Here is a 27,619-nt window from a genome sequence, read left to right as displayed (position 1 = left end):
TATATCTGCCCTACAGAAAATCGAGCATGTTGTCCCTATGCTGCTAACAGACACTATTAATTTTGATCAAATTATTTCTATTAAGAACAAAGATAAATAACATATCAGAAAAATACAGATCTTCCAACAAAACCCAAGCAAAAATTTAGGAGTGAGTTTAAAGACATTCAAATACATTTTAAGAATTAACTTAGTGCATTGTCGCAGTTAGAAGCAAGAAGCAGAGAAAGTAAAAAAGAAAAAAACTTGTTAACTCTTAACTGTGATTTTTGACAACTAGAAAAGTCAAAAGAGTTTTCAAAAGCAAATTAACTTTCCACAGAAAATGAAGTAGTACTAGCCAGCACTTGTCACATTTTGAGTTCTAGGTCTGTATAAGCCCATCATGTCTATGCCCTTCTAATTTGTCAAAGGCAAACAAACCCCCAACTAAAAAAAAAGAAAAAACAAGTAATAAAAGTAATAAAAGACCTGTTAATCCAAGGTCAAATGTACTAACTTCCTCTCTCTGGTCTGTCAGAACTCTTAACTGCCAGACCTACCATTGTATTCCCTTTACTCATACTCAGGTTAGGAATTGGGTTTTGGGGGAGCAATTTTCTGTCTATATATAAAACTAAAAGAAATTCTCAGGAACAGAATCACCTCTGACATAATTATTTTACTTATTAATACTCTTGATGTCTGTGCCTCATTTCTAGTAAAGTGTTAGGGAGTAACCACGTTCAAAAGGTTTAATAAATTCAATCAAGGGACAAAAAAGCCCAACAAACCCTCACCAAAGCTTGGCAAACAGAGAAAAAAACCCTCAAAACAATGCTTGTTTTATTGATAAACATTGTGAATATTTTGTAATGAATAAATGCAAATATTTCAACAAATTTACAAAATAGTACTTTCTCCTAACTGTAGTGAACCCCCAAAGCAAAACCTTGAGAACCAACTCCAAATGCAGGATTCAGTTATCCAGATGCAGGTGTGCTTTTCTCCCAAAAAGCACATTCACCCCTCTGAAGTGACCAAAAACAAAATGCAGAAACAACAGTGACATTTTTACAAGACCATCCAGCATATCCTTCTTGTTTTCAGAACAGTTCATCCTTTAAGGAAGAAAACAGTGAGCAGAAGTTCTTTCCTCACTGCATATTACCAAGCTACAAATTTTGAATTCCACTATTGTCACTGACACTGAAAAAGAATGTAAACTGTTAAAACTTTAGTCTGTGGAAGAACAGTAAGTATCTTTTTCTGAATATCTAAAATACTATGCAGGAGATATCGACCGAGCTCACATTTTCAGTCATGTTATTTCACACTATTAGTCAGAATCACAGTCAGAATAAACATAAAAAGAACACTGCAACATACCTGTGTGACCATGCTTTGTATATACGTGGTTGGATGCTGCTGCTTTTGTTGAACAGCACTTTCTATTGCTACTTTCGCTACAGTGCTTGGATCCGCTCCAGCTGGCACAGCAACCATAGTTGCACTGCAACCAGCATTGTTGGGGTCACTGATTGTAACAATTCTAACTCCTACTTTATTTGGAATTCCTGGAACAGTTTCCCTGTCATTATCCTCTGCTGGCCTCTTTGCAGTTTTGCATTCTGCTGTGCCATTAGTAGACCGAACTTCGGAGGACAGGGTAGACTGGGACACTCTAGGTCCTGAGTGTGGAACTGCTATGATTTGATGCCCCTGTATAACAGAGGCTGTAGATTGTGGTGAGACAACTACACTTGGGCGTTGCTGAGGCACATCTGAATTCAAACTTGAAGCTAGAGGTCCATTAGGTAAATCAGTGTTGGTACCACTAAGTTGCTGGGTTAACAGTTTTGCAGCCTCCTGTGTACCGCTTACAACAGGTGAACTACTCAAAGTTAATACAGGCCCATTAGAAATTCTTTCCCCTTGATCACCTTTGGCAGTATCTTGCTGCGTGGCATCCAAATTCCCTTGTTGTTCCACTGAAGATATCTCACCATTTCCTACATGATTGGAAGTTTTGTGATTTGGAATGTTTTTGCTCAAATGAGAACAATCTCCTTTATCAAAATCACAGATTCCATTAACTAGGGGCTTCTTCAAATCACTTTTAATTTCCTGTGTGTCCATTTGTTCAAAGTTCTGCTTTCCAGGAGCTCCGTTCTCACCCATTTCTAATGATGGCCCATTACTGACTTGTGAGCACTGATTGGCCTCATTCTGTGTTTTCCCTGAGTTAGAAGGAGGTAGACTGGAGTCACTATACTTTCTCCCATTTAAAAGACTTCCCACCTGCATTTCATTTTCTTTTGCATCCCCATTGCTGGTGTTTGCAGCTCCTCTTCGGCAGGAAGGATTCTCCATAACTTCAATTTTACGTTCATGAATGTGTAAACCTGTTGCTTCCTTTGCTTCTTCCTCCTTTTGGCAAATTATTTTATCACCTTTGAATGGGGGAGCAGCAGTACACGGTGATTGTCCAGCTGAAGGTGCTTGAGTAGCTGGAAGGGTTTGCACCTGTAGCCCAACTCCTGTCTGTGCTCCACTCACTGAAATTCCTGCTGGAGCAATTATCTGAGTTGCATTTCCCTGACTCACAGTTGCAGTAGCAAAACTCGTATTTGGCACAACTGTTATCGTAACCTGGTTGCCAGTAGTCCCTTGGAAAATAGTTGCTGGGCTGTTTGAGATCAACTGGCCTGGCAATATCTGTAAATTAGAAATGGGTACTGTTTGCACTGCCCCTTGGGGCGGGATTGCACCCGGGACCAGCTGAACATTTTGCTGTCCAACTAGCAGCTGCTGAGCTGGAGACTGTCCTTGAACTCCAAAACCTGGTGTCTGGTTATTGGCCATCTGATAAACCACCTGAGGGCTAGGAGCTCTTGCATTGTTAGGTGGAGGAATCTGTGGAGCTGGGAGTATAAGCTTCCCCCCGGGAGTTGAGGGGCCTCTTTTTGGAAGAAGCAGTTGTTTTATCAGGCTAGACTCACCAGAGCTGGGCTGGCCAACTCCCGTATTAGCTTGCTGTGACTGAACTTGCATTTGCATCGATTGTTGTACCTGTACCTGCTGCTGCGATGATGCTGGTGAATGTTGCTGCTGCTGCTGCCTCTTTACAGAAAGCATCTGGCTAACAGTAGGAGGGGGTCCTTGTGACTGAGGAGTGGTAGATGAAGATGACATAACTGTAGGGACTTGATTATTTGTAACTGGACCAGGGGACGGTGAAGATGATGGAGTAATGCTCGGCTGTCCAGCCAACTGGACAGTTTGGCCAGCAGGAATAGAAGCTGGGTTAGCAAGCACAATTTGATGAATGGCTGGTGCATATGTCTGACCTTGCTGAGCTGGCTGGCTTACTATCACTACACTTTGCTGGGATGGTGCTGGAGGCTGCTGCTGTGGCTGCTGCCCCACAGCAGGTGGACCTTGCTGAGACGGCAGAGGCTTTGGTGCAATATTCTGAAACCCTACTCTAGATGTTGGTGGGTTTTGAACACCTGCAATTGTAACCATCTGCCCAGCTGCTACTTGGAAATTCTGAACTGTGGTGGCAGAAACCATGTTAGATGCAGAGGTTGTGACATACTGCTGTGGTGCTATGATGACCGTATCTTGTTGCTGGTTACCCGCAGAGGACTGCTGAGATGATGTCTGCCCAGGTTGTGATGATGTGCTGATTAGCTGTTGACCCTGTGAAACTGCTGAACTGCATGCTGGTAGGTTTTGTACTCTGCCAAATATATGACCCTGAGGTACAGCTTGCTGAATTACCGTAACAGGAGTGCCTGAAGGTATCTGTCCTGGTACCACTGCGTGCAGTGGGGACTGTTGTTGAATTACAGGTTGGTGGTGAAGCATCTGAGAACTCACAACTGTAACAGACGGCTGCTGGCCTGCGGTGCTGTGATTTTGATTAGAAGCTCCTCCTACTGCAATAGGAACAGGAACTGCAGACTGAGGAACAGAGCTCTGTATTACTGCAGCCTTCACTACTTCACAGGGTATTGGACCTTTATTCTGTATAACAGTCATTGGAGCATTCTGTTGTGTATGAATAGAAGGATTTTGTGGAATTCTAGAAACAGTCTGTGCCACAGTGTGAACACCTTGAATTGGAAAAGACATCTGTGTTGCTGTCAAAGTTGAAGACTGGTTAATAGGGGTCCTCTGATAGTGATTTCCTACAGCTGGTAGCCCATGTGCGATTCCTGTTGAAATAAACACAGAAAAAGTTTGGAAGCAGAGATAACTTCAAACACATCAACAAATGTTTAAAAACCCAAGATCTGAAATTGTTATTCTGCCTGAAGCAGTTTCTTTTCTCAGCTCTACAGAGTAGTCTGAATTAATGATGCAGCAACAGTGGCTTGTCTGCTGACTGGAAACTTATGGGTTACATGTCAAAGACTAGAATGGCATGCAAGGAAATACTGCAATACTATTCCCAACATTACTGAATAAACTCTAAACATGCAGCCTCAACTTCCAACACTTACAAGCTATGCTCAAAACCTTCAGGCTTTTCTTATGGTTTCAGGATCAATGCAAAATACTTTATACATAATTAAGTTAAAAACCTGCTGGCAAAGGAGACGAAGACACATCAGGAATTGAATCAACCCGGACAACTGGGGTAGACGAAGTTGGTGGCTGCTGATAGTACATCTGAATGGGAAGTGGTATAGCTCTCCTCTTCACTCCTACCACATGTATATGTGCTTGACCATTGTTACTTGGATCTTCTACTCTCTTCACTGTATGATTTGGAAAGACGGTTCTGCCAAACACAACATAAATCCATGTTAATAAACACAGTAACTCAACTCTCACCATGTTTTTGTTCTACCTAACCGCTCTTGTGTGCAGAGTAATACAAGGAATGCCTGCATCTTTACAACAAAGCAAGAGTTTCCAATATCATGTGAGTGCTTATCATTGAGACTAGCAGGTCCCCCAGATGGCCGAGATGTCACAGAACCTAAGGGAAAATTACAAAATCTCAAAAAACTACTTCAGAAAGAATTAGAAGGACTAGAAGCAGAAAAGGAACCCATTCAAAGATCTTGAAATATAATGAAATAAACTCTAAACATTTATTTCAATATAAATTCCAAAAGTGGATGTCTTTCAACCCAGTAGATATTTTCTCTAAGAAATTTAAACTACCGGTTAGTTTTGAGAACATACAATTGTTTCTTTATTGCTGCATAAATTCTTGTCTTACCGCAGGCATTTATAAAATCCAGTTGATGTTAGGATTCCACCTCGAGCTAATTTACTACAAGTAGAGAGGTATTCAGAGTACATTTCTGCTCGAGAGACTGAGCAATCAAGGTTCACTTCAAAATGGGCATTCAACCTGAGGATGAAAAAATAAACTATGAAGCAAAAGATGGAGAGAGTATTTTTAAAGGGTTGTTAAAACACTTCACTTTGTATCACAGACACTTCTGAGATCTGCCAACAACATGGAAGACAGCAGTTTAGTTATTATTTTGTCAGATGCTTCTTCCACATTTTCTCACTGCTTACAAATTAACACACTGGACCCCTAACACCTACAGTAGTTTTAAATTCAACATCTTATTTACATACTTACATACATATTATTTATTATTTATGCAAAACTGTCTCTATCTATGCCTTTTTTATTTTATATTCTGCAAAAACAAATGAGAATGCATGGTTTCTTGGTATCTCCTCCATACAGCTCTATTCTGATTCCTTAATGATTCTAGTTTCACAAAAGATGGGCTGAAAGCTAACTTCACACATTTTTATTGTAAGTCAATGTTTGCTGAACATCTAATATTCACTAAGCAGTGAAAAGTACTTATATCTCTTACAGGCTCTACACAAGTCCAGAGACCATCTAACCTCTAACCTCATAGGAAGCTGTGAGAAAAGGAAACATCTAACAGTTTAATTTTATTTCTCTTAGATCCACTACTCCAACGCAGAGACAAAGTTGTTAATCCTCAGCAGAAAACAGAGGCAAGTAAGAACTGACACTCAGTGCTCAAATACTGGCATGAAAACAAAAGAAATATTTTAGTTGTCAACATTTATTACAGGGCGCTATCATTCTGTAAAACTACACTGTGTTCTTCTTTGTAGAGCCCGACACTCCAAATGTAACTGGATGAAAAGCCTATGATGACATTCTTTAAATTGTGTTCTTTCATAAAGAGTACCATTTCTCCTGCAGTTGTTAGGATTTTATTATTACAAAAACAGACATTATATTAACAGAAAGTTTATGTATTAATTAAATTTGGCATATTGAACAAGTGACTATCCAGATGGATATATCATTTTAGGGTGACACACTAACACTGGTACCAGCAAATAGGAGATGTTCAGGACTTAAAATTGTGAAATGTGATCTGTGATTACTACTTTACTGTCACTGCACTTACACCTCCTACTGAATGTATTACTGTAGTAATACATCCAGGAAGGCCAGTTTAAATACCTTGTCTTTTTGCTTCAAGAGATAGAACTGAATTCTACTGCTATGATTTACTCTTTTACCCATATCTCTAGGAAGTAATGACTAAAGCATACCATGAAAATGTACATTTATCTAAGTTTGCTAATGGGATCTGTAGACAAAGTCCAGTTCCAGGCATCCCTGTTGAAATGCCTAAATATGAAATTTCTCAATCTTTCAGCAGTTAATTATTATGGTGATAATACTTTGCAGTGTGCAAAGACAAGCATGGTAACATCAGCTGACCACAAAAAGCTGCAGTATTTCCCCCCATACAGCCAAAGCTCTGTTGGAAGTATAATGATAACCCAAAACACTAGGCTTTGTAAATTCCATCCACTTTAACTGGAAGGTGCTTGTCTCCTCAGTGACAAGATGAACCTAAGAGCTGTGAAGCAGCAGAGGTGCAAGGCCCATCAGGAACTAATTAATACAAATACTTGGAACGTGAGTTGATTTATGTAAGACAAAGAGCTCAGAAAGATCACCTGCAGTCTACATGAGAACCACAGGAGAGACAGTTTCTCTCTAAATATCTGACAATAATATTAGTTGAAAGCAAGAGAATATGAATGGAAAATACTTTGATCTTCTTTAACTTGAGGTTCAGAATGATCATGTAAGAGTTTTGCAGGGCCTTAGCTTCATAATTTGATAATTACTTTTATACTGATTCAGTAAGAATGCAACACATTACCAGATAAATGTGTAACACTGCTTGACAATTTAAAAAATAAATTAAATCAAGATCAGAGTTAAAAATCAAATCAAATTCTGTCCTAAGAGACAAAACAACTAGCTTCATGAATCAATAGGCAAAGACTGAATAGTCTGGTAGAGCTTTTGCTTTCAGACTTCTTCATAGCAATGACAGAGTGGATTTGGTTTACGCAGAAAAATCAGTGTAACAGTAAAGACAAGCAAACTGGAAAATTCTGCGACACATGAATTCAGTATTTTTCTTTGTTTTTCTTCTTCATTAATGTATTTGAAAAGAACTATACACTTACCACTGACATGCAAATTTCTCGCTGTCTATCTCTACTATTCCTGGAGGCGGAGCAACATGTGGTGCTGTCCTGGAGGCTGTAGAGAACACAAAAAAAACCCACAAAACATGCTGAAATGTTTTTTGTCCTCCTGAATGAAGCACTTCATGACATCCACTGGTACATGCCAGTAAGGATCTCTCCAGCTAAGGCAAGCCACAAAGGTGCCCACTGCAGACTACAGAGCTGCACTACAGTTTACCAAAGTGAAGCAGGGCTTGCCAGGGCCAGAGTCATTGCTGAAGTGCAATCACAGGAGTGCACCCAGTGAACAGCTGCTTCCAGACCCATGGTCGTGATCTCAGCACTTTGCAGTAGTGAGCATGACTTTAAAGTGGCACAATACTCCACCAAAACAGGCACAAATACACAGCAATTATTTTTCCAGCTCTTAAGTGGATGCAAATATAATGCAAAGGATCTTGTAGCAATGCCACAACAGTTCATCCTATTCACTCTTGTTCACCCCCTCAGTTACATTCTCTCCCAGCCATTTTTTGCTGTGGTATCTACACCCATTCCAAAAACAGCACGCTTAGACATGCCAACCAGCCTGCTCCAATGGCTGTTTCTCAGTAACTTACTAAGAATAGTTACAATTTGGTTCCCATAACAAAAAACTGTTTAGAACCTTCAAGAGTGTGTCTATCTCATCTCATCTCTGCGATTCTACCAAATAATTTATGTTACTGCCCAATAATACCCAGTGTAAAATGTAACATAAAATGGACCTCTAATTCTCTGAAAATTGTGGGAACAATCTAGAATAGATACTTTTTCTTTCCAGTGAACAAGTTAAAATAAGCAATGTTTGTCACTTTCAGAGAATTTTCAGATTAGCAACTGAAAAACATTAAAATTCTTTCAAAGCTTGTTTCACAACAGTTTTGGCTAACATACCTTTGGCTAACATAGTGTATTTTCTTTGTGAGTGTTTGAAAAAGAGATATATGTTATGCACAACCTTACACTTATTTATGCAAACTAATCAGAAATCTAGAGAAGATAAAAATCACAGATCATAAATTTTATACAACACTGTGTTCTCTTGCAGTGATACTCACCTGGGACACCTGCTGCATGAGCCTGTGAAGAACCATGATCCATTACCTGTGGTCTGACATCAAGTATTCCTTGCTGGCTAACACACTGATGTTCAATGAGCTTTACAGCAGTAAGAGCATCAGGTCCAAACATCTGGATGTCCATAGAAACCAGACATACTAACGTATCTAAAGTATTGAATGTAAAACCAACAATGACATTAGGACAACAAGACAAATGCTGTTGGAACATACTGATTTGCTTTAAAATTGCCATGTGCTGAAAGGGAACAAGTCTTTTCATGCTTCTGTAGTTTTTTTTTTGTTTTTTTTTAAACACATTTTGTGGCATTAAAAAAAAATTTAGAATTTTTAGCATCATCAATTCCTTGAGGACACAATGAATAGATTTAGAAAATTCTATCCCCATGCTGTGTGCTCTCACAGACACACAAGCAAGCCACATTTTTAAGAATATGTCATGGTCAGTGGTTAAGTCTTTTTTCTTACTTAAGCGAGAGAAGAAACAGATTTTGCTTCTCCCTTACCTATGCTCTTCTCTACTTTAGCAATCTTTGAGCAGGCCACTTCTCCCATTTCTGTGAGCATGTATAGCACCTCAAGTGCTGAGATTACAAGCAGCACATCTGGTAGTGTAAGATGACATATGATCTCTTTATAGGATTCTTGATCCACATATTCACAAATTAAGACACCATTATCTTCAGCCTTACAAAGATTTGCCAAGATTTCCATGCCTGAAGAACAAATACAAAATAGTTTTAAACAGCAATAATTATAATTCTGATAAAAAAACAAGAATAGCTAGAGATCTTACCTCTCATTTTTAAAAATCTATCCCTTGACATGAGGCATTTTGTAACAGTGTGGAACATTAGATGAGTAGTTTTGAAATCAACAGGATCCAAAAGAAGCTGAGGAGAAAGAAAAAGAATTACTAACACTATCCACATAGTGCTAATGGCTCAAATATTCAATTTGCTTATCAAAATATAAGGCTCAGAAGGATTTAAGTGCAGCATACATAAATTTCACTCATGTTCATAAAAACTGAACCACATGAGCTTTTGATTGTACCTAGCATTTTGAGTCCCCTCCTCCTTTTCTGCTCTGAAGCAGCTATCTAATCTACACTTTCCAGTGCTCAGAATAAGGAAAAATAACTTTCTTATCAGGCAGTCAACGGTATACACAAACGGATTCTAATACCCAACAAAGACCAGAACTTGAGTAACAAAACATACTCCTTCCCAGATGCTATCCCATTCATTCTTCTTGTTTCTATTTCTGCTTCTCAACTAGAGATCCCAGGCATAAGTAACATTCTTTCTCACTCAAAAGTTAAGTTTGGTACATGGCAAATGAAAAACACCATCTTTTCTTTCAATATTTAATAGTGGACCAATACTTCTAATCTTATTCCTGGCTAGTATCCATTTTACTTAAATTTATATGCTATATTTTAAAATATAAGGACTATCTGAATATACTTCCTATAAAAATCCATATAATTTTCTGCACAATAATATGACATACTGAAATAGCATATTTTATAACATTCAAACCTCTCTCTCAAAATAAAAAAAAAGAAGAAGAAAAAAAAGATGCCTCACATGATTCTGGCAGCACACCCATTTGCCTATGACTAGTTTACACAAAGTACAGTATACAGGACATAAAATCCTCTAAAACCCTCTTTCTAAACACACTGTTTTGAAGTTATGACTAAAGGTTTATAAAGTGAAGAAGCAAGCATACAGACTGCAGAACTTAACAAATTAGTTTCTTCTCTTTGGGAAACTAAACTGAAAATTATACTTTATGAATATCTTCGTATCTCCCCACACCATCAGTCTTCTTCACATGATTCTATTTTAGCAAATGGACACATACAGTCGTATTTTAGTTTTGGCTCTGAACACTTGTTTTCAAAATGCTGATTACAAGTTTAGAGAATAATTTGTTTCCTTCACCATCCAATGATAAAAAAAAAAGAATTTCATTGACACTACTGCTTTTATCAATTTATATCTGACTTTTTCTGTTTGAAAGCACATTACCTCTGCTGCAATATTTCCCAGTGTGTCAAGCCCCAACTGCCGTAGAGAAATAAAGTGACTGTGAGCAGAGAGTAGCAGGAACCGAAGACAAGTACGATTAGCTGCCAGAAGTTTAACATTTCCCTCTTCAAAAGAAAGATTTCGTAAAATCACTGCTATCTGAAGTACCCGCTGCCCTTCAATATCATTAATGCCCAATTTGCGAGGTGGATGAAATAAGGATTCCCAAATCCATTCTTCTGATGGAATATCTATGAAGTAAATAAATATATATTAGTCCTTCCTTTGCTCAATTTACCAACATGCATGTATTAAGATTAGTCAAGATGTCTCACCTTGAGATTTGCTTCTGTCAGAAATTAGATCACGAACTTCAATATCCTCAACAATATCCTTCCAAAACTGAAGAAAGAATTAAAAATACTTAATTTCTAGGGGCTATTTCTTAAAATATTAATTACTTGTATTTCTATTATGTTAAAATATTGAAATAATATTTAAATATTATAAATTTTTCCCTTCAAGCACCGAAGTATGCAGTCATGATCAACCAACACTAGCACAGAAGTGCTTTGCTGAAGAACATACTGCAACTATGGGGCAGTTTTCCATATATCATTAGAAACACAGCAATTCCAAATGGAAAAAAGTGCAGCTCATCATCCTTCATCTCCTACAAACAGTGATGACCTAAGGCAGAATAAAGTGACTCCTCCCACTCTCAACAGATCTTAAGACTCCTGCAAGAAGTTACTATTAGGAAAGACTTTTTAAAGCTGCTGCTGTGTTTCCTACTTCATCATAACACACTAAAAAGAGAGAAACAACCACCATTATCACAAAAAACCTTTATAAATATAACCAAAGCAGAACACTTCAGCAGACTGGAATTCAAATTACTTTACAAACTTATGGCCTGGTCTGTAAATTGTTGTTTTGTTGCTAGTCCTGCTGAAATTCAACAATTAATCAATGAATTAAGTTTTGCAAACTAATAAAAATACACAGTGTGATGTATAATAATATAAAAATATATAATGATATATGCATTCTAATGTGTGTATCTGAACAAAGATATAAACCTTCCTTTGACTAATAAAAATTTGTACATTTCTTTGACTCACTAATGAAATACCATTCCTCTTTTGACTATAATCACAGAATAAAACCACCAATAAATCTGGATAAAAAGGGGAGGATGGGAAGTACAACCAGCTGAACAGCAGGAGAAATTTTGCTATGCAAATGTAATTACTAAATTGCAGCATTCATACCAAGCTTGACACTACTATTTTCTTGACAAATACAATACTACAGATTTTCTAAATTGGAAGGAAAAGAATTTTATTTTCACTGCAATGTTGCTAAATGGTGTCCAACTACTGTTTAGTAAAGAGGATTTACTTGCACAGAAAGGATTATTACCTCATTTTAACAAAGACAAGAACAGCCAGAAAAAAATCTTAACTTCTTACTGTTTGTGACAAATAGATTTTTCTAATTAATACTGAAGCTATCACAAAGATCCACAGAAGATGAAGGCATGCAGGCAAAATTCTATTACAAGGGAACAGGTGTAACATGACAATCTTGGTTTTTTTCCCTCCAAAGGAACAGCAAAAGTGGAAAGAAACAATGAAGCTTCCTGGGCATTCATTTGAAAAACACACAGCACAAAGGCAACAAAACATCAGTTCAGCATCCCAAGCAGTTATTTATTCCCTACTATGAAGGACACCTGCAATCTGATACAACATATTAACAGAAATAAAAAAGATGGTGTAAAAGAAATGGACTTTATCACTAGTTATTTATATATATATATTTTTAAATAATGTACTAATAGAAACAAAGCTAAAACCTGGAAGTAACCAAACAGAGCTTCCTGACAACCAGATACTAAGATGTAATGGACAAAGGTAAAGAACTTGATTCCCATTCACAGTCTGATCACTGTCAGTACCCAAGCTCCCTTGGAAAAAAATGCAAAGGATTATACAGAATCCACTGCAAATAAGATCAACCAAATGGCTGTCCATAAAAGCAATGGAGATGTAGCCCACAAAACAAAATGTACCAATGGTATGAAAAATGAGAGACCTGGAGTAACGTCAGCTTGACAGATTACTCTGAGAGACAAGGAAAGTGATGTTTGAAAAGTATTTCAGGTATTTAAGTGCATAAGGATCTCTGCACACTATCTGAGAAAGATTCAGAGGATAAACGCACAGTAAATGAAAAGAAAATTATATTTATAGAAAGAAGTTGGGCAACAAAATTTCAAAAATCACGAAATAAAGAAGAAAATCAGAGAAGTAAGTAAGGCACAAGAACTGCATGTATGTGGATTTTGGAGCTCTACAGCTAGAGGAGGCCTCAAGCAGTCCAAGAACATGAAATGCAAATAATTTGACTGAAGTAAACAGAGACGAACGGTGCATGAAGAAATGTAATGCAATTTCTCAGACACTACACATCAGACACTGAGTAGCTGCTGGAGACATGAAAGAAATACCTGGAAAAACAGCTAAATCTATCAGAAAATAAACATACTACATAAACAAATCACTCTTGAAAGTGAACTATACTCACAAGTGAACCCTGGTAACATGAGGACATTCAAAGCTAAGTGAAACAGACAAAAATGGGAAAAGAGGAGAAAACATCTGAGCAGGATGCCACCAGAGCTTGAGGATGGGGACAACAAAACAAACAAGGAGACACACCAGACGACTGGCTAAATGCCAGTTGTTCCAATCCCTAAGTAAGGACACACAGTCATTCCTGCTAACTAGACATTTAAGCTTATTGGGAGCATGAGGAAAAATCAAGTGGGGAGAATGCCACAAATTAACATAGCTGTAAGAGACAACAGCAGGTTCAACTTAAATAATACTCCTATTTGGACAATAAATGGAACAGATTTACTGACTAGTAAAAACATTTGATTCAGTTTAGAAGTAATTTATGTAAAATGTGAGAAGATATGTCCTGCTGCACTTAAGATAATGAAAAATAGAAATTTTTCAAACAGTCTTATGTAATGCAGTAAGGACTGGGGGGGAAGGGAAAGAAAAAAGAAAAGAAAGGTAATTGATTCCCTTGAAGTTTAGTATAAAGAAACACACTGCTTTTCATCTTCACCTTCAAGTGACAGAACAGTGATACTGGAGGACACCACTGGCACCAAAATGAACAAACAAAAAAATGAAGTTTAATAAAAAAAAAGATAATATGAACAGTGAAAGGAGTAACTTACTTAATAGCTGGGTTTTTTTCTTAAAACTGCAAAAGCACATTTAAAAAAACCTAAAAGCAAACACCAAAACCAGACACACAACGTCTGTGCTGGCAACCAAGCATCTCTCTGCTACGTCAGGAAGCTCCCATGCCTCCCCCAACCTCTGTTTTGACATAACTACAGCTGCAACACAAAATAAATTACTTCCAGTAGTAAGGTCAAACAAATGCTTGCAGTGAGATGCTCTGAAAAAATCTGAATTCCTGGCATTAGAGATACTTTTACATGTGATGTCAAGTTTTTCACATGCTTTCTGAGTATTTCTGCCATGCTGTCAGCAGTATTTCACTACAGAATGGTACTATATATGTTGTAATGTCTAAAAATAGATCTTGGAGAGCATCCAAGATTTTATTAGTAAACCTTATTGCAGTTACAGGGGTTCTACTTAAAACTTGGTTAAAACATTTATAAGAACCACCTGCCCTTATAACAATTACTTAAATTTATATAATCAATATGTAATACATTAGAATACTGTATAATTTCAGATGTTTACAGAGTGAGACATGGTGCTTGTTGCTGCTCTGGATCAGCAACAGTCTGTGATAGCTTAGTGGGAAGTAAGAGCTAAGTGCTTCAAAAAAACCCAACCAACCCAACCAACCAACCCACAACCTACAGTACTTCTGGACATACTTTTTCAGTGGAAAAGGGAAATCTTGAAGATTATGAAACATTAATTTTTACACTTAATTTTGGCACACTTGAATCTCATTTACAAGTCCATATAATCACAAATATGAGAGCTTAGCTTTCTTGGTTTTAAGTTTACTTAGGAAATTTTGATTAGGCAATCTTTACACTAGTATTTCAACAATACTTATCAATTAACAAAAACTACTATGGTCCAGCTTGTTCCCAAACTGAGTTACATAAAAACAAAACAAAAGATAAATGGAGACAGCTCCCAACAAATATTGTTCTGTAATACAGGCATGATATTGCAGAATATAAAACAATTATGGAATTGAGCAGAAATCTGCCTTTATGAGGAACTCTGAAGATTATCTCTTCATATTTTTATTTAATAAAAAGCATAAGGTATCCAAATATATTTTAATCTAGCTTTCTTCTACTTTAGCCACATAAATCATCACTTGTAATTCAAGAAATCACATATCATAGTAAATATGCTGAAATATCAAATCTGTTTAATCTATAATGCATGCTCTTATTCACCTAAAAAAGCTCATCTAGAATAAACAACCATTTGTACAAAGAAACTTTAATTCTATTTTTACTTCATTTCACTGCTTGTACAGTAGCTCATGCCCTCTAGTGGTAAGATTTAAAAAGCCTTCTGCAAAAATAAGTTAAAGTACTATTAAATACTATTAAAGTATTTCTCACAGCTTCTTATGCTTTGATCTTAATTTTTATAATTCAGAATGTTCCTTTACTGATCATCACAGTTCACAACGAAACCCAACACAGCATTGTTGCCTCTTGGTAAATATACTGCCCAACATCCCTTTTCTTCACACACATTAGTTTCCTTACAAAAAGAAACATAGAAACTTTTGTTCATTTGCCTTTACGTATTTTTTTCTTAATACACTTCTTCCTACTCATCCCAACATTTTAAGACAACTGTGACACAGCGTCCTATTATATTTAAATCAAAGGAATGAAGTTGAGAGTAATTTTAAGGACATATGCTAGTGTATCTCAGAACTTTCAATCTTTTTAAAGGATTTGATGTCCACCACATGCAGTACAAAATTATTTTAGTAATTTTTGATTTACCTTAACAAAATCTCTATCAGTTTTCTCCTTCCACTCTTCTCCAAATACGGCAGAAAATGATCCTAAAGCTTTAAGCACAAAAAGCATATTTTAGTGAAGTTTTTAAATATGAACATTTTTATTAATCCACAAACTAAATAAAGATTCAAGAACACTATAGACTCTTCCCGTGTTTCCTTTTGATCTTAAAAATACTGCACAAACCAGCTGAAATGTCTGTTGTCATTTAATTAACAGCTATTGCAAATTTACAGTGTAAACTGAAAGTAAGGAGTTCATAAGGAAAGGCCCAGTTTGTGAATCCTGTAAAAAAAAAAAAAAAAAAAAAAAAAACAAACAACTTTTCCAGGAGAAAGACTTCTCCAGGGGAAACTTTTCCAGAGTTCTTTTCCAAGAGCCAAGTTGACTGGTGTGTTTTCACCCTCACTCAAGAGCTGTTTTCCATGTGCGCTGTGTAAGCACAAACACTACTGCAGTAATGAAACAAATTCCCACTCATGTTTTCTAAAAAATAGCAGTAAGATTTTGACAATGCTCAATTCAAACTCAATATTTAACCAAGACCAGTAATAGACGCTCTTGGCTGTTTGACTGAGCCACTACCACAGCTTTTGTAATCATCACTCTTTGAAAGCAGTTACGACTCAGTCAATCTGATTCAAATGCTGAGTCAATCTAAAAATACTCTCTTGCAATAGTTCTATAATGAACTAATGACACATTTCAGTTAAACATTTTGGTTCATGTTTTCTTATTTTGTACAAAATGCTACAAATCTCAATTCCAAGACCACATGAGCTTTCAATTCACAGAATCCAAACCAAGGCCTTATGCAGCTCTCCAAGCTGAATATACTTTATAATCCTCAAACCCCTGCGGTTGCCCCATGACCTGCAATCCAGCTGTCATCCTGAAGTTTAGGAGGGAACAGGAGGGAAGGTGATGACATATTTTATTACCTAAAAACCACTATAAATAATAACAATTATAAAACCTTAATTATAGACAAGAAAAATCTAAGACCTGTATTAAATAAAGTTAATCAGCTATTTTTTATTGCCACCTAACATTACTCTGGTAGGATTTTCATAATGGCTGAATTTACTAACTAGAGAACTCATTTATTTCAGCATGAAACCTGGCAGATTTACCTTTCTTATAAAACCACATCAATATTTCAAATTGAAGTTTCATGCTTCAAAAATAAGTAAACATACCCCTGCCGTTTCTTTTCCCCCTTTGTCCCAATTCGTCCTCCTAATGCTGCTAGGACATTTTCCCAGATTTATCCAGAAGAGACACAATCATGTACTATAAAAATGAAGTTTTTCCCAGATAATGAAAACAGTGAGCTTATTACATGCTCATCATTCCTCCCAGCTTTACCTCAAATATTTTTCAAAAAACACTAAACAGGACAAGCTATGGAATAAATTTGTTCTTCAAGTTAAGAAGAACTCCAGAAAACACCGTCTGCCCACAGAACATAAAAAAAAGTTCCTTAAATAGCAATACATAATTAAATTATTTGCAAATTCCTAAATCAATAGAAGTTTCATCAAGAGAACATGGGAGTGATGGTAACCTCAAAAATCTAGAGAGCAAGCATTCTGGAATCACATGGAGGACTAAGTTTCCCTTCCCTAGCTTCCTTTCAAATATTTTCCTTTGAAAGCACTTGTGCCTGGACTAGACGCAAACACTAAATGACCAAGTTCTAACCATATCTGAAGGACACTGAAAAATGTACAAATTTTTCAGAAAATTTGTAGAAAAAGCAAGAGAGAAGTTAGAAGACACTAATGCAATACTGGGGGGAGAACGTGAAAGCTACAAATCCTTATGTAAAAATGCCAATTATTAAAAAACCCAACTAAACCATATACAATGGCTAACACTGGCTCTTACCCAGCATTTTAAATCAGAATCTTTGACATCCCATACTATGTTTGTGCTTACACACGCAAAGGAGATTTCTACTCAAACAAATATGATCGTTTACATTATCAGACTTAATTATGCTCGGCTGAAAAGGCTCATTTGAGCAATTTTTTCTGGAAGTTATTTCTGAATTTCAGTATTAAAAAACCAACCAACCAAAAAACCCCACAAAACCAACCAACCAACCAAACCCCCCACAAACAAAAACGAAACCCAAATTCACAAACAAATAAACAAACATAAACAACAAAATATTAAAACCAAACCAAAGTGAAAAAGCTCAGCACATAAACATGGTAAATACTTCCTCCTCATCACCCCAAGATAAAAGCTATACTGTTATGATTTTACAATGGTTTAGGTTAATTTATGTTTTGCTCCTCTCTTGACAGGAGGCCATTAACAAGGAATTATTAGGCATGGAGGCATTTCTTTCACACTGAAAAAAATCTGAAGAATTTATCTGACATACTTTAGTATTTTGAAGGTATCAACCCTCATGTAAAACTTATGTGCTAACATATTAAGTAATTCTGAAAATCTGATTAAGACTTTTCTCCCCTGAGTTTTATAACCTGAATTTCACTGCAGTTAAATGTGTAGTGAAGTATCAGGACAAAAATGTTAGCATGACATTGTTTTCAGACTACTTTGACTTAAATTTTAAATATGCACTGCCATTAAAAAAGAATTACAGAAACTCAGCATGGTCCTACAAATTCAAAAGGAAACAGTAATACACTACAAAGAGATGGAAATCCAGTGCTGTAAATTTAGCATCCTGAACAACTGAACTTCACTACCAAAAAACTAATTCTTACATTTCACTAACCTGTAAAATAGACTTTTAAGATTAACTAACTTAAAAGGTATTTGTTACATTTGATAAAACCTGTAATCAAAGACAAGAGGAAAAACTAGATATATTACTGTGAAGTAAGTTATTAACATTTTAATGATCATGAGTTGTGAAAGATGCTACAACAGGTATGGATGCTTTCTGTTGCAAAAATGTTGATATATACTTACTATCATCAAACACCCCAGCATTTGCAAGCAGTAAAGTGATGATTTTAGGGTCCTTTTCAAGCTGCATAACATGCTTGCTTTCATTTGAAAGAAGAGTACACACATTAATTGCAAAGTCCACTTCATTTGGGAGTCCAGATAACAGTGAAAGCACCAACTTATTATAGTCATTTGGTGAGTTTAAGTCCATAGACAGCCCATAGCTTTGACGAAGATAATCTAAAAAAAAAATACAATCAACAACATTTTCACAGCTACACTCAATCTTGAAATGATATAAAAAGCAATATTATTGTAAGCAAGAATTTGGAAAAAGTTTGTTTATAAATTATTGCCGTTTTAAACAAGCTTTCACAGTATTCAATGTATTTTTTGTCTGGCAAAAACACAAGAACCCATTTCACTTTGCTGTGTACCTTTCTAGTTACATATCAATTCCTCTGCCAGCTCCAGAATGCAACAATGTAGCCTGTTCTCCCAAAGAAAAGCTTACAAAACAGAAGCTTTAATTAAGCAGAATGGAATTGTAATACAATTTGAAGTCTATTTCTACACAACAAATTACACGTCCATTCCACAAAGCCCACCAGCTTCTGATTTAAAGCTTAAATAACTGTAGGCTCAATTCAAGTATTTGACTCTGTGGAGAAATTAGAGATTGAAAGAAACACACTGCAAATTTTCAAGGTAATTTTTTTCAAGACAAGTAACTACACAGCTCTACTAATTAGCAAGGATAATATTTGTAAAGAGAAGAAATAGCTTATGGATTTTAATATTTGTTTTCTTCTGGTTCACAGTGGAAAGGTTTTTGAGTGTATTAAACTAATCATTTGAGTGTCTTACAGATTTGATGGTTTTAATATTATTGCAAATGTATCTATGCACTATTTCTGCAGCCTGTCAAAAAAAAAAAAAAAAAAAAACCCAAAAATGCACCCACACACATGAAGGAAATAGCACTTTCACTCTCAAGAATTTACCTGACACGCTGTGCTGCTGGTAGTTATAGGAAGTTGGAATTGCACCAATAGGAAGTTGTGGCTTTGGATTGCCTGGTTGTACCTCATCATCCTCCTCTCCAAAATGATGGACTTTTTCATACTTTTCTAGATAACTGAAATAAAATTATTAAAAGAATGTGGTTTTAGTGCAGCTAAATCTTTTATTCCAAAAGCAGAACTTCCAAAGGAAGCAATCTAGAAACACGAAGATTTACTGGAAACAATAATCAAGATGCTGAAAAACAAATGCTGAGTCAGACTGACAACAGGTGACAGAGAAATGTAGATATGTGTAATTACTGCTTAATATACCAATTTTTTCACATTTTTCAAAAATGTTACTTAGATAAATTGCATCAAATTGCTCCCCTTTGCGCTAAGTCTGTTTTGCAAAAATCAACTTTTGCTACTCAAAGTAAGTCTGCAAGTGAAAGCATCATAAAAACTACTCTGTACTCTCTACCAACACATACACAACACCAATACCAAGGTCAAGTCCAGAAAAAATACTTATTTCTTTTTTCCTTGTTTAAAGAGAAACTGCACACTAGGTCTTAACAACTACACAGGAGTAAGAGACTTCAGGGATTCCAAGGGCAGCAATTCAGGAACTTGAGAGCCATAACTGCAGCTAGTAACCACTGGAAATCCCTTTGAACCTCTTAAGAAAAAAAAAAGCTGATGTACTGTACAAAAAATGGACTTTAAGCACAAAACCTATATATACAAAAAGTAAACAGTCAAGCAGTTTGATAAATTAATTACCTCAATGACAGTTAATTTAGTATTAGAAATGTAACTTTCAGAACCTTCTACACTCCAGTATATAGAGTCAATTTAAAATACCCACTGTAGCATTAACTTCACAGTGATATGCAGTTGAAAACCCTTCATGAAATTAAGGTCAAAGCTGCCTAAACATACAGATTTTAACTGTGCTGAAAAATGACAATGCCAGGTCAATAAAAGAATAAAAATATTGTAAAGTCAGAAAAGAATTTAAAACATTTATATTTCTCTTTGTATATGCTAAAATATTTACTATATGAGTAAGCTTTTGTATAATCTTTGCTAGTAGACACTGAAGTAATTAACTCATGGTAAATCAGAAAGATTTTAAGGAAATAGCATTCCCACTGACCTCTGAGGAATATTTCCCATTCATTAAATTAGTAATTATTTCATGAAGTGAGGTATCAATGACATAACCATACCATTAATGTGTTAGCAAACAATTTTTTTCTTAAGAAAAGGGCACATTTCAGAAGAAATGAAAGACATCAGAGCTAATAAGGCAAATGATGCTGTACTGTATCACATGCAAATACCATTCATGTCTGACTAGAGTTCAGGATATTCCAAGTACTACATATGCTATTGTTACATGAACCATTGCCAGAGTCCCCTCCTTATTACATAAACTCTTGAGTCAGTTAAGCAAAAATCTTCCTTGCAAGTCATTTGCTTTTAGGCTTTTGAAACGACTAAAAACTTACACTTAAATATGATTGCTTTTATATTTAAAATAAAAATACTTATTTATGTGAGTTAAACTTCAACCAAGTATCTGCACAGAAAGTAAAACCTTCTAAAACTGTTTATCAGTTTTTAAAGTCATAACTCAACCCTGTTCTAAAATCTAAACCCTAAACTTTCTCTTCCCCTACATTTCCTTACCCTTTATCCCACTTCTCTCCTTTAGCTTACATCTTACATCTAGATGAATCAAATCTGCAATCCAATCAATTTTAATTAACAGAGCCTGTGCATTTATGGTCAAAGCCAAAAAGAGCAGTTCAAAGACAGCCTGACCTTCCCTTTTTCTGTCCCATCACTCACTCTGCAGAGAGCTCATTCAGAAAAGCAGGAGGATTCTACATTGGCTTTCCAGTCATTTTTCAAACTGAGCAGGGGTCAGATGAATACTAGCTCTGGAGCAGGAGTACATAGCCAGGGATGCCACATGCACTGTTTCTACACTGGCAGAAGCTACACTGCTGTAGCTTGTCTAGTAAAAGCTGGGGCTAGAGCTAATTTCCTTGTATTTGCTGGTCTGAGTCAAAGCCTGAGCTTAAAACAATTTCATTATTGAAATAAAATTTCACAGACACATTTAATAAGATGAAGTAAAAATACCTATACAGAAACACATAGTACTCAATCTGCAAATTATTCCGGACTTGTCTATTCTACCAAGACTGAACATCTATTTAAGCATTAAAAATATATATTGTATTATAATGTATATAATACAATATATATTTTTTGTAATTGCATTTTGTAAATGTAATTATGTAATTGTATTATATATTGTATATAATGCATAATAATGTATATATACATTGTAAAAATGTATATATCATAAAATAGCTCATGTTGTTCCATAGTGTTATATGGAGCATATACACTTAACCTTATGCTTTTTATTAAAGCCATATTCCAGGAAAGCTGAACAATATGAATATCCTAGATGTTCTCCTCTGTTAATATCTAATTTATTAAAATGAGTTAAAGCAGTTCCACTGAAAATAGAAAATTTCAAAGTTCAAGAATTTACTTCCTTTCTTCCCCCTCTGAAAAAAATTTAGGTACATACTAAAAGACCTCTGCAAACTAAAATGTTCATAATTTGTTCAGTGCTGACAATGGTCATAAAGTTCTCACAAATGTCTTATTAAGCATTTAACAAGAAACCAGGACTCAAATTACTTTTAAGTGATGATCTAATCTTTCCCCATGCCAATGCAAGGATTGACTTCACTTTACTAAATTCTGAGCTCTTTATGTTGTTATTCAATTTACCCAGGTTCTACCTCTTCAAAGAAGGATCCTCCTTTCTTATCTCACCCCAAACTACCAAGTTTGACAGGGAAAAGTTGAAAACTTTACAAAATAAAGCCCTCAGTAATCCCAAAGCATCAGTTACAAATGCTAAACCCTGCCTTCCTCCCACCCCAAGAAAAACCCAAACCTCAAACCAAACAACAGAAATACATTCCCCACCTCTAACACACTTTATTCTCTTTAAGACACTTCCAGTATTCAGGGAGGATGATGCACTATTTGTCAATCCATTGTGTGTAACAGCACAGTAATACTAAATTTCAACTATAATAACCAGACTGTAATAGACTCTTCAGTATGATTCCTTTATGCTACAAAAGTACCAGCTGTTTACAGACAGCTGTACGGATCTCCATCCTCCAAACATTCCTTTTGTTTCCTGTAGAGAGAATGCACAGCCTGGAATTTCAGTATAGAGAAGAAGCTTTGTAAAATTAGCTTGTACAGGGGCTTTACTAGTCTTAAATTCTAATCTGAACAGTCTGGCATATAGCTACTATGCAAACAGCAGAGCAGTTCAGCATAAACACGTCTTGCTCTAAATACACAAGAAATTTAAAAATAATAAATGGAGCTTTTCTATTACTGAAAAACAGTTGCGCAAATGCTCATATGTTATAATCAGTTGCAATGGCTAATTTCATGTTTCAAAACAACTTGGATCTGCAGTTATAGGCTAGAAAGGTATACTTTGGTCACAGAAAAAGGGTTTCAGGAATTCAGAATGCTTCCTTAATTTCACAAAGTCCCAGGCAGTATACATCAGCAATATCAGTTTTCTGAACTTCTCTTTTAGTTTCAATACCAACTGAACAATTAGATCCCAACAAAGAAAGATGCAGCTATTATCTACAAAAAAGAATTAAAGCAACTAGCTAAATTCAAGACCAGAATTTAATTATTAATAAAGCAAACAATGTATATGGGATAGTAAAGTTTTTAAAAAGTGTTAAAAATCCCATTTAAGTACTATGTTGAAGCCTTGGTGAAGATGGAATATTAAGGAATACTTCCTTCTGTACCTGTGAAGAAAGATACTCCACACAGTTAGCATGGCACCCTGAACTGGTGTTACCCATTGGACACATGAAACAAAATATTGAAGAAACTGAAATGCACTGAAACCCATTTACAGCCACTCTTGGCTTTTCAGCTTGGATCACTCCTCTGTTCAGAGAGGTTTAGCTTAAATTAAATAAAGAAATAAATGGAACAATAAATAATTTTTTTAAAAGCTACACACCCCAAACAAAACCAATACCATCACCACCCCCCAAAAACAACAAAACACACTCACAGAGCTCTGGTGAATAGCCAGAACAGGATATGCCAAGTACTGAAAAATAGGAAAATACGTGGGCAACCAGAGACAGACACATGCAGACCAGCTACTTTTTGAAGGGCAAGAAATTTTGATCTTTTCTGAAAATCTGAGTTACTTTCAGGATGTCTTGACTTGGAAATCAAAAGATCATATCTCTTTAAAAATCAAATTCCTATTACTCATTCTGTTCCTCTGACAGCAGTAAGTCACTTTGTTCCATTCAAGTCTGTGAGAAAAAAGTTCTCTGAAGATGAGTAATATTTTTGTCCATGCAAAATACTTATTTAGTAACAACATAGGCTTTTATTCAGCCCAGTGATTTTTAGGCTTGTTTTCAGATATTTAGGAAAAAATACTAACAAAAAGAAGCCCACACTAGGTACATCTAGGGGCATGTATAATTTTCTATAAACTGTAGCCCTGAATGGGCTTAGAGTATACCAGAAACTGGTTCATGTAACAGTATTAAACATCTGGCTCATTTGGATATTTTGGCTCCCTTTACCAGGAAACAATAAATGCACCAAAACATTAAGCTAATGTCTGGCAAAACACAACATGAACTATCACAGTCCAACTATCAGCTCCCTCCTCACCTTTTTACTCAGCTGAAGAGCAACCAGGTACCATTTCTACCACAGCTCTCCACATCACCTTTTTTGGAACTGTATTTCTAACAGCATTGCTAGTGGGAGACTGACAGCATGACCTTGCACCATTTCTGTTTGCCTGAACACCACCCATCATGATGCAAGACAGACACACTCTTCCTGCTCATTCACTTGTACTCCCTCTCCCTCTTTGCAATACTATTGACAACAACATCCTATATAACCATGAGACAAAACCATGACTGTAATAAGGATTTCACACTATTGAATATTCCAATTTGTATTACTTTAAGTGAGAAGTGTTGCATATAGTCTCTCTTTGCCCCTAATTCGACATGACGCTTGTTCTAAACTCAGAAGGACTAAGGAACCCATGACAAATCATGAACTTGTGGTGCCAATCAAAAGCTACAACCTTTTCAAAAATACACCATCTTTATTAGAAAATCCATTGCAGTCCTACAGCTTGAATCTATGCCTGATACAGTTACTTGAAAATCCAATCCATTTATGAAGCCTAATAGCAGGCAGTATTTTAATCCCATAGAAGGCTGTTTCTCAGCAAGGCCAAAGCATTTAAACTTAACTCTGCTGCTGGCACACACAGTGGAGAGTGGTGCCACACACTGCAATGAAAATCCTGCTTAGAACTTAACAATGCTGCTGCTGCAATGTACCACTCATTTACTCATCTCATAGATGCTCACTTACTAAATTCCTATCCCAAGAATTATCGTAAGTAGTTTCTGAAAATGGCAAACACAAAAACTTGCTACAAGGCTCTGCTCAAACTTTTAGTGTGCACCAACAAACTGCCTCAAATTTGATCTCATGTCTAAGTGTTTTGCCAGTGTCACCAACAATCTTTTCAGGTTGGGTTTTTTTCCCCCCCTGGCCCTGAGGGCACCACGAATTCCAATTCAACAGTTAAACCCAATTATTGTCAGAACTGATGCTTGCAGCTGAATCCTTCAACAACAACAATTTGCATTTTCCATCTTCACCTTGTCTACCTCAGAAACTGACTATCTCACATAAGGCTTCCAGTGAAACATGGCACATGTGATGCTCAGCATTGTTTGTTTGATTTCTGGTTTGTTGTGACCACCTAATAGGACAGGCTGACAGATCAAGACTCTCAATGCTGTACTTGACCAGCATGGCAGACAAATATGAAACTCCAAGAGCTGTGCTTTTCAAACACCTGGTGGAGCGTCCCACAGTGTGCACGCTGGATACTGTCCCAACCAGGCTGCGCTGGCCTCTTTGGAATGAGGTCCCATGTGGGCCCATGAGACCATACACACCATACCAGGGGTTCTACCATCCAGCCTCCACCCTGACAGGCTCTGTCACACTTCAGGAGAATTGTGTGCAAACTCAGAAGGCCTTGTGCAGATTAAACAGCCCCAGCCTGTTATACACAATCACATACAAACTACAATTGCATTTACATGGAATTTAAATACGTTAAATTTTAGTGCCACATTTTGTAACACAAGACTACATGATAGATGGTCCAATTTGGTTGGAATTTCGTTATAACATTCTTATCCTACCAAGAAATCTTTGCAAACAGAGGAAATACATGTCTTCATGAAGTTCTGAATCTTTTCCAAGGCAATCTTTGTTAATCTTTGTTGGAAGGAAGTGTAAAAGTTATAAGCATCAGCAACCCTCCAAGTTTCACTTTATTAGACATTACAAGAAAAAAAAGTCAATGTTTCAAAGAAAAAAAAATAAATCATTCAAGTTAATGAAAATACCTCGTTAGTATCTATAGGAACACCGAGAGGAAAGAAATTAAGATCCTATTTCATGTTTTCATACTCATAAGGCTCCAGCTTAGAAGGGAAATAATATAAGATATATTATCAGCTAACTAAAGTGCTTTTGCTGGAGAGCAGTTTCAAAAGACTGAGGTGGCTGGAGGATGACATCAGTCTCTGAAGAAACTGCACTACCAGCAACTCCAACAGATTCTAGATAAATACACTGCTATGTAAAGCTTGTCTTAATTTATTTTTCAGTTTCATTTAAATGCAATCTACTTGTGATCCACAGCTGTGGTCCAGACTTCCTTTACAGGAGTAACTCTTCTACGTATTCCCACTGTTTCCCCATAACAATTCAAATACAGCATCACCTCTTACTGCTTCAGTGGCTGTTTTATCAGACCCACTGGGCTTCACATCCAGGAATACATGAGCTGTACAATTACTAACAGTATTAATTCTCCAATCTTTATCTTTTCAACAAAGGCAATTCCCAGACGTATTCCTCTTACTAATACTACAGTCACTCTGTTTCCATCTAGGATGACAGCTCATCAAATCTCAAGTATAATTGCAGTCTGAGTTTAGCTCTTCAAGCAAAACATCAGCACCCTCTAGATTTGTTATTATTATCTCCATCACATTTTCACAAATTCTTGAAAAACCCCAAAGTTGATCTATTTAGAGAAATCATGTACAGAACTGTCTAGATTTCTCCACAGTGCCTGAACACAAGAGTACCTGAATGGCAAAGATTCACTAAAACAGATGGTACCACAACTTCAGAACTCCTGTAGGCCCATGCAGGAAATTTTAACCAAGCATTGTGCGGTGTGCCCACAGCACAGCGACTGCACACAACATACTACTGCCCACACTGGTCACCTTATTTCAGACCATCACCCAAATCCCAAATACCAAGACATCAGGAAAGCCACTGTAACAATTTCAAGTATTCATGTATCCACTGCAAAGCTGGCAGCAATACAAATGAATACCTCTACACAGTAATATGTATTGTGACAGTAATAATAAAACTTTCAACTAAATGCAGCTTCCGACATAGCATTAGTTATAAATAGCACGTCTTGTAAAACAGTCTGCACAGAATGCTAAAACATGCTCTCAGTGAACACTATTTAGGTCACTAAGTGAAGTATCAAGATAAATACTAAAGTAAAAATTATTTGTTTATGTGGATTCCTTCACAAACCTATCCTAGGACTGGGTGGTGTTTTGCCAACAGATGTGTTTATCTGGTAAGTGTATTTAACAAGAATATATTAAAAAAAAATAAAACACATACTTAATTTAAATAAAAATCAGAACAAAGTTATCATTGCTACACAACCTGGTAACTTAGAACATGTTTAAAAGACAG

The 27,619-nt window shown here is 36.2% G+C and overlaps 1 protein-coding gene across 1 annotated transcript in view; it reads right to left on the bottom strand.

Annotated features, from left to right (window-relative positions):
• The window catches only part of ARID2 (AT-rich interaction domain 2), a 91,866-nt gene that overhangs the window by 19,179 nt on the left and 45,068 nt on the right, over positions 1-27,619 (bottom strand). The window contains exons 4-15 of the mRNA XM_064701821.1: positions 19,664-19,797; positions 18,681-18,899; positions 15,711-15,778; positions 10,996-11,062; positions 10,661-10,911; positions 9,418-9,514; positions 9,128-9,337; positions 8,601-8,768; positions 7,498-7,573; positions 5,219-5,353; positions 4,572-4,771; positions 1,369-4,202 (exon numbers count right to left, since the gene is read on the bottom strand). Coding sequence (XP_064557891.1) covers positions 1,369-4,202; positions 4,572-4,771; positions 5,219-5,353; positions 7,498-7,573; positions 8,601-8,768; positions 9,128-9,337; positions 9,418-9,514; positions 10,661-10,911; positions 10,996-11,062; positions 15,711-15,778; positions 18,681-18,899; positions 19,664-19,797 — 4,459 coding nt within the window. The remainder of the gene's footprint in view (positions 1-1,368; positions 4,203-4,571; positions 4,772-5,218; positions 5,354-7,497; positions 7,574-8,600; positions 8,769-9,127; positions 9,338-9,417; positions 9,515-10,660; positions 10,912-10,995; positions 11,063-15,710; positions 15,779-18,680; positions 18,900-19,663; positions 19,798-27,619) is intronic.

This window comes from Zonotrichia leucophrys, chromosome 1A (genome assembly GCF_028769735.1).
Source record: "Zonotrichia leucophrys gambelii isolate GWCS_2022_RI chromosome 1A, RI_Zleu_2.0, whole genome shotgun sequence".
In the NCBI taxonomy this organism is placed as follows: domain Eukaryota; kingdom Metazoa; phylum Chordata; class Aves; order Passeriformes; family Passerellidae; genus Zonotrichia; species Zonotrichia leucophrys.
This window is presented reverse-complemented; position numbering and strand designations above follow the sequence as displayed.